The sequence below is a fragment of the Myotis brandtii genome, unplaced genomic scaffold (assembly GCF_000412655.1).
Source record: "Myotis brandtii unplaced genomic scaffold, ASM41265v1 scaffold243, whole genome shotgun sequence".
Lineage (NCBI taxonomy): Eukaryota > Metazoa > Chordata > Mammalia > Chiroptera > Vespertilionidae > Myotis > Myotis brandtii.
In genome coordinates, this window is record NW_005359195.1 from 852,866 (window position 1) to 860,331 (window position 7,466).

At 35.9% G+C, this 7,466-nt stretch overlaps 1 protein-coding gene across 5 annotated transcripts in view; it reads left to right on the forward strand.

Moving 5' to 3' along the window:
* SPOPL (speckle-type POZ protein-like) overlaps positions 1-7,466 on the forward strand; it is a 52,183-nt gene that overhangs the window by 29,936 nt on the left and 14,781 nt on the right. For 3 of the 5 annotated variants that reach the window (XM_014540357.1, XM_014540358.1, XM_014540356.1), the window contains 5 exons: positions 1,783-1,919; positions 2,102-2,223; positions 2,463-2,614; positions 5,291-5,418; positions 7,125-7,220. In XM_014540357.1, the coding sequence (XP_014395843.1) occupies positions 1,842-1,919; positions 2,102-2,223; positions 2,463-2,614; positions 5,291-5,418; positions 7,125-7,220 (576 nt within the window). In that variant the 5' untranslated portion in view covers positions 1,783-1,841. Of the gene's footprint in view, positions 1-1,782; positions 1,920-2,101; positions 2,224-2,462; positions 2,615-5,290; positions 5,419-7,124; positions 7,221-7,466 lie in introns of those variants that run through there. The other 2 variants (XM_014540359.1, XM_014540360.1) reach the window with 2 other exon arrangements.

The following is a 7,466-nucleotide window of genomic DNA, read 5'->3' on the forward strand; positions in this document are numbered from 1 at the left end:
ACTAAATTTATCGGCGGTTTCTAGAAAATTCTTGAAAACCCTTATAACTGTGGTTTTGAACTCTATATCTAGTAGTTTGCTTTCCTCCATTTGTCATTTGTGACCTGTTTCTTTGTCTCTGCATTTTGGCTGCTTCCCTGTGTTGATAGAGTGGCTTTGTGTGCAAGGTGTCCTATAGGTCCCAGTGGCTCAGCCTCCCCAATTACCTGAGTTGGACACTCTTGTTGCACCCCTTTGTGGGCTTTGTGCACAGTCTTGTTGTAGTTAAGCCTTGATTGTTGTAGTTATCACTGGGAGGAATTGACCTCCAGGCCAATTGGCTGTGAGAATCAGCTGTGTCTGCAGTGGGAGAACTTCTGTGCTGGAGACACCCTTCTGGGGCAAGACTTGCTTCAGTGGGGCTTTGGTGCTCACTGAGTCTACCTGCTGAATGTGTCCCTTCTGGATCTGAGGAGTTGTAATCTGGATGGTCCCACTCTGACCACTGGGTACACTGGCTCTTGGATCTCTAAGGAGGTGCTAATTTAGCCTCTGCCTGAGGCTACCCAGCAGGAGCTATGGAGAGATCTGCAGATTCCTCTTCTTTGTTTGGGGTTCGGAGGTGCCTAGATGAGGCCCAGCTGTGAAGCAGTGCAAGCTGCTATGGGCCTTCTTTTGGAAGTTCTGGGTCTCTCTGACCCAGCTGCAGTTTGTTAGGTAATTTTCAGATTGCAAAGGGCCAGGCCTTTCATATGCAGAAACCTCTGCACACAGCTTGGGTGGGGCAGGGTCTCAGGGAATCAACAGGGCGGGGCAAACAGCTATGGCTGATCCTCAGTCCTCCCCTAAGAGGCCCCATGTCTCAGTGTTCTGGTAATCGCTGCAAGCACCTCTGAGAGAAAGCCACCCCCGAGTTCCGACCGATGCCAGACAGTCCAGTTTCTCCCCGTATGAGTCTGGGTCCCCAGAGACTCTCCCGGAACTGGAGTTGAGAGCCGTCAGGAGCTTGAGACTCCCTCCCGATTGAAAAAGACAGCCGTGTCCTCAGTTGCCAGCCCTTTCCATGTGCGCCTCCATACCTCTGCACTTTACTTCCGACTCAGTGTGCTTTTCTCTTTTCCTTCTAGTTGTAGAATTTCCACGCAGCCAGCCTTCCTGTGGTTCTGGATGATGTCCGATTTGTCTTTTAGTTTTATTTTTGAAGTGGTTGTGCGAGGAAGCAATTTCCGATGTTTACCTATACCATCATCTTGGTTTTTCGCATGACACATAGTCTTTAATAGGGAACAAACTGATAGGGATGGAGTTTTATTGTGAGATAAAATTAGACTTTTGTGGAAATCTATGTATTTCTTACTGCACAGCATTACAGTTAGGTCCCAGCTGTGTTTCATTGGTCAAAATTTTGGGATCTACCATATGAGTGACCAATATTTGTAATTTCCAAAGCTCTTCTGACTTTAGAACCCCTTGGATTTTTGCAAATAGTCAATAAAAAGATGAAGGTAGGTGAATCAAATATTGTTTCTATATTATTTTGTGTTTATGATCGTACTATTAAGCTGTGTCATTTTTGATTCATAGTATTTTGGTAAATCTATCTTTATAAAATAATGTCTTATCTACAAGTATTAGGTTTGTTTATGTTTCTAGTGTTATATTACAAAGGCTGATTTCTTTAAAATTATAAAAATAATGAAACACATGTTCCCATATAATTGTTTTATGATTGTTTAAATATTTCTTCCCTGAATTTAGTCAGTTAAGCTTTTTGATCAGTAAATGAAACTTTTTTCCTTTTAGTAAAGTACTCAACTGTATGGGATAGTGCATAAATCTTGGAAGACTGCAATAAATCGGCAATGTCTCGGGAACCCACCCCACCTCTCCCTGGAGATATGTCTACTGCTCCTATAGCAGAAAGCTGGTGTTATACACAGGTACATGTCGTAGAAATGCCTCACTTTATTTTACTTACAAATTTTAGAGTATTTTGAGAGTATTATGAAGTACTTTGGTATAGTTATTAGAAATGTTAAAAGACTGGGTCATAGGATGTTTAACATGTGACAGGTTAAAAGCATAAAGTTCATTATGAAAGTGTTTTTTTTTAATCTCTTAGGTTAAAGTTGTAAAATTTTCCTACATGTGGACCATTAATAACTTCAGTTTTTGTCGAGAAGAAATGGGTGAAGTGTTAAAAAGTTCAACGTTCTCATCTAGCCCAAGTGACAAAATGAAATGGTAAGATTTTTGTTTGCTTAGAGTTTAGATGTTATCATTGGCTACTTTATTGTTTTGTTGTTACTGTACCTGAACAGATAATAATCTATTTTACCTTAGATTTCTAAGAATAGTATAGAGAATTGTAAAGAACTAGAGGGGGATTGAGGGGATATTAACAAATGATTTTGTTATTGCCTCTCTTTTCTGAATGTTTCAAGTATCATATTCCTCCATGTGAGCCTGTTGTTTTATTTTAGGTGCCTGAGGGTAAATCCAAAAGGATTAGATGATGAAAGTAAAGACTACTTGTCCTTATATTTGCTTTTAGTCAGCTGCCCAAAAAGTGAAGTTCGAGCAAAATTCAAATTTTCCCTTCTGAACGCTAAAAGAGAAGAAACAAAAGCAATGGGTAAGTGATTTGCAAACTAACTGAAGACTCTGTAACTACTTGCTGTAACTTCTGCACGTTTGCCTACAAAGCTTAGGATATATTTTCCCACTAAAGTCTGCTTAGCCTAAAACATTTAATTTGGCTATTAATTAATTTTAAACACCTGTGTAGAGCTATAGTTTTTGTAGTAAGTTTTAGACTTCATAGACATGTAAAATTATTTAAAATAATACTAAAACTTAATTTTCTCATGTTCTAAAATGACATTCACTTGTCACTTGAAAACACAGTTGCTGGTCCCATGCCTGGCATATGTAATAGGTGCTCAGGAAATATTTCTCTTCTCCCTTGCTATTTTTGTTAGATAAAATCTGAAGAATATTGGAAAGATTTTTAATGTCTTATTTTGTCCCTAAAATTTTATTTAAATAATAGACCAGAACATTGACTGAAAGGAAGTCAGTTTTTCTTAGTATTAAGACTTGTTCCCATATGTAACCTGCTGAAATCATGTAACCTGGAGTTTCAAAAGAAGATGTATAATGTGCATAGTAGGACAATATATCATAACTGCTGCATTAAATTTTAAGTGTTTTCACAGAATCAAGTTAACATCACAAAATAACCTCCTCTAAATACATACTATTTAATATTATCTTTTATTGCCAAAGTAATACAGTTTCACATTATCTGGCATTTAAGACAGTGGAGTGTCTTAGTCCAGGCTGCCATGACAAAATACCACAGACTGGATGGCTTAGAAACAACAGAAATTTATTTCTCACTGACCCTAGAAGCTGGGAAGTCCAAAATCAGGGTGCTTACCATGGTCAGATTCTGATGAAGATCCTTTTTTGGGGTTGTGGACTAACTACTCATGTTTTCACATGGTGGAAGTGGTTAGGGAGCTTAATGAGGTCTTTTATAAGAGCAACATTCCCATTCATGAGGACTCCACCCTCATGAACTTATCTAGTCCCAATCACTGACCTCTTATACCAGTGATGGCGAACCTTTTGAGCTCAGCGTGTCGTCATTTTGAAAAACCCTAACTTAACTCTGGTGCCGTGTCACATATAGAAATTTTTTGATATTTGCAACCATAGTAAAACAAAGTTATATTTTTGATATTTATTTTATATATTTAAATGCCATTTAAGAAAAATCAACCAAAAAAATGAGTTCGCGTGTCACCTCTGACACGCGTGTCATAGGTTCGCCATCACTGTCTTATACCATCACATTGGAAGGTATTGTTATAGGCACCTCTCACCAACTCCAGAGAGGTGTTCCAGGACAGTGCCCTGAGTCAGTGGGAGAAGGCTGTTCCCAACCTCAATCCTTATCTTCTCATATAAATGAATTTATACGAGAGACCTTAAATATATTGTGGAAAGCCCATTTATTAAAGCATGCACCTTTATTAAAGAAGCAAAGCAAGCAAACTGTACATCTGGTTATGAAGCACAGATGGGTTCTCAGCTATTCTGAAGAGCGAGTTGGGAGGGAGTCTGAGGCTTTATATGCCTTCTTGTTTATAGGTTTCAAAATTCCTTTGCTGAATATTTTGGTACTGGTTTATTCTCAAAGTCCCATTTTTTCTTTATTGTGGCCTTCCCAGAAATCATGAGTAGCACCTGGCAACTTTATCTTGCCAAGCCTTGAGACTGCTGGCTTCTCCACTTAGGGAGTAAAACTGCCCTTTTTTCCTTTCCCTTTCTTCCCTGCCCTCCACCCCCCCCCCCTTCTGTATTCTCTCCATAGGGAGGATTTTATTTTTTTTTTTAAACCATTTGCTCTCCTGTCCTTGGCTGGGGAAGATAATGGCTTATTAGTTACAAGCTGGCTGCAAAATTGGCCTTGTTTTAACTTTTTTTCTCATTCTCTGTTCTTCCTGCCCTGGAATCCTGTAACAGTATGGTTTCCACATAAGAATTTGATGGGATACACACATTCAGTCCATAACATAGTGTGTTGCAATTAGATTTACTACTGGTTCCACCTCCAATTAATTTTTTGTGTAACAGACAGTGAATACTTAATTGTAGAGGATGTTGTTTATTTCATAGTATACAGTTTACTTCAGACATATATCTATTAAATTAAATTATACTAAAAACCGTCTTTCAGACTTTTACGAAAATTGTTTTTAGGGGATTATGTCTAAAGACCTGGGAATGATAAGTGACATTATTTAGGTTTTTCACCAGTTAATGGGTGTCTTCTGGTTCAGTAAAACTTGTCAGTGGGATGGATGTCCCAGGAAAGCTTAAGCTTAAAGGATTTCCTGATGACTTAGAGCATCTGCTTTTCAAGAGAGAAGAAGGAAATGAGAGTTGTGTTTGTAATCAGGTGCTGATGGTAGATGATGAACAATATGCCCATGCCAGTGTGTTTTGATCTTTCTTTATTATTATAGGGCCTAGATCTTTCTTCTCCATGAGATTTGTTCTGCATTTTCTTCTACCTAGAGATTCAGGAATCTGAAAGTGAGCTCATTTGATGGCCAAAATTTGAGTAGTGCTGGGGAATGATCTGGCTCTACCTGATATAACTCTGATGACACATTTTATTTATGAACACAAATATCTGTACTTCTTACTATTTTTTCATATTCACTTAACTGTGTTATCATTTACAAAAATGTTTCTTGGATACTTGTTTTATTTAAACTTCTATTCTGTTTCCCACCAGAAAGCCAAAGAGCATATCGATTTGTACAAGGGAAGGACTGGGGTTTTAAAAAATTCATTCGAAGGGATTTTTTGCTTGATGAAGCTAATGGTCTTTTACCAGATGACAAGCTTACATTATTTTGTGAGGTGGGTACATTTTTTTATTTCATGGAACTTCGTGGTTATATTTAGCAATGGAGCAAAATTATAAACAACAACAATATTGGGTATATTATAAAAAATAATAACTGGGATAATTGATAAGGTTTCATTTGAAAATATTTTACTAATAAAAGTTGACTAGATTGTCTTAGAAATCAGTATAGTAGCCCACTATGAAAAAATCTGGTCATATCTCTACTTGTAAGTTATATATGCAGTTACACTAACACATACTGAACATTCCTTTCTTTTATGAAGACTATGGGTGTGTATATCTTTATTTGACAAATGTAAATATCTTCATCATTCTGGATAATTCTGACGTAGATACTGAATATTTTTTGTCATATTCAAATTGGACATATTAAACATTAAGACATTATTAGTAGTTTACCAGTTTGAAACCATATTTGAACAGTGCACTGCCTGAAGAAGATTTGGAAGCTTTTTATTCATTAAGTAGTTGGGTTCATTTAATAAAATAATGTTTTTAGCAATAGTTTCTCAAATTTTTAAGTATGCCCATGTCTGCATGTTATCATGTAGTTTTATGTATACAAATTGTTGAGATTCAGCTTTGGAGTGAATTCAAGAATTATATTATGTTACCAGTATAGTTTACTATAAAGACTATGCATCGGTTACATAGTTTTATTGAAAAATTTTAAAGTTGTTGATAATTTTCAAAGGAGTGCCAGTTAATAGGATATAATCAGGTAAACTCAGTGTTAAATATATTTCAATAGGTTATTGTAGACAGATGAGTGTTTTGGAAACTTAGTAACTTCCTTAATTACTACTAAGTTAGCTTTGATTTCTTTGTAGAAAATGTGGAAAATTTCTTGGCAAGATTACAAACTAATTGTATGCCATTGTGCTGTTAGAAGAATAATTGAAACATGGCCCCAGAGACGATATAGTGCAAATATAATACATCTTATTTTTACTTAGACAAGTTAAATGAACTGTATGATGAGTTTGTTATAAATACAATTATTTGGTTGATAAAGTACATAACACAAATATCTTGAGCATAAATGATTATTAAATAATTTTTTTAAAATAACTAAACATTTGTTATCAATAGAGATTCTAAGAAGTATTCTAAATAAATATGTCATATTGTTTTAAAATTTTAGTATTCTTAATATAACATTTCCAAGAATTTTAGTAGTTATCTTAAATTTTAGCATGTTAATTTTTTTTAAAATCTTAGAGTTTTAAAAAATCTTAAAAGCTATGTAATCCAATTAAAAACTACTATAGCTAAAAGTCTATTTGTAAAGACTTTTACTATTAACTTTTAATTTTAACTTTTTAAGGTAATATTTCTTTTTTTAGAATTGAAATATTTACAGATATGTTCTTAAGCATGTTTTATTGGAACCTAGACAATCAAGAAATTCAGAATAAAGGCTGAAATTGAAAATACACTTTTTTGAGGTATACTTTTTATCTGCTAGATTGTGCACGCTAGTGACCTTAAAATAGAGCCCATAGGGACTTACATTTTAAGTTGGCTTTGATCAGATTCAGTTTGGATACTGTAATTAAGTACCCTTTTATCAATGTAGACATTTATACCCTGGGCACCATATTAGGCATAGGAAGGCAAAAAGTACTTTGAACAAACATTCCTCATGCCCTCCACCATTTCTTCACACCTCTCATTGCTGCCCTTCCTTCTACAGCATCTCCAGCACTGCTTGCAGAAGAGGAGGAAGCATTGCACTGCCCACGTAAAGAACTGCCTCCTCCCCCTCCCCTGCAAGTGGTGCTGTAGACAGGTAAGGCAGTTTGGTGCTACCCTTTTTGTGCAAGACATAATTTAATCTTGCAAGTTCCATACTGTAAATCAAGTAGCCAGGGGTAGAAATTCCTAACTGTGTAAACAGCTCTATGCCTTCTCTCCCAAAGTGATACAAAGGGCAGGAATTGAGGAATAAGTAGAAAAATAGGAAAAATAGAAAATTGTTTAGGTTAATTCATCTTTTTAAATCCAAAAGATTTTAAATAACCTTGTAGTCTACAGA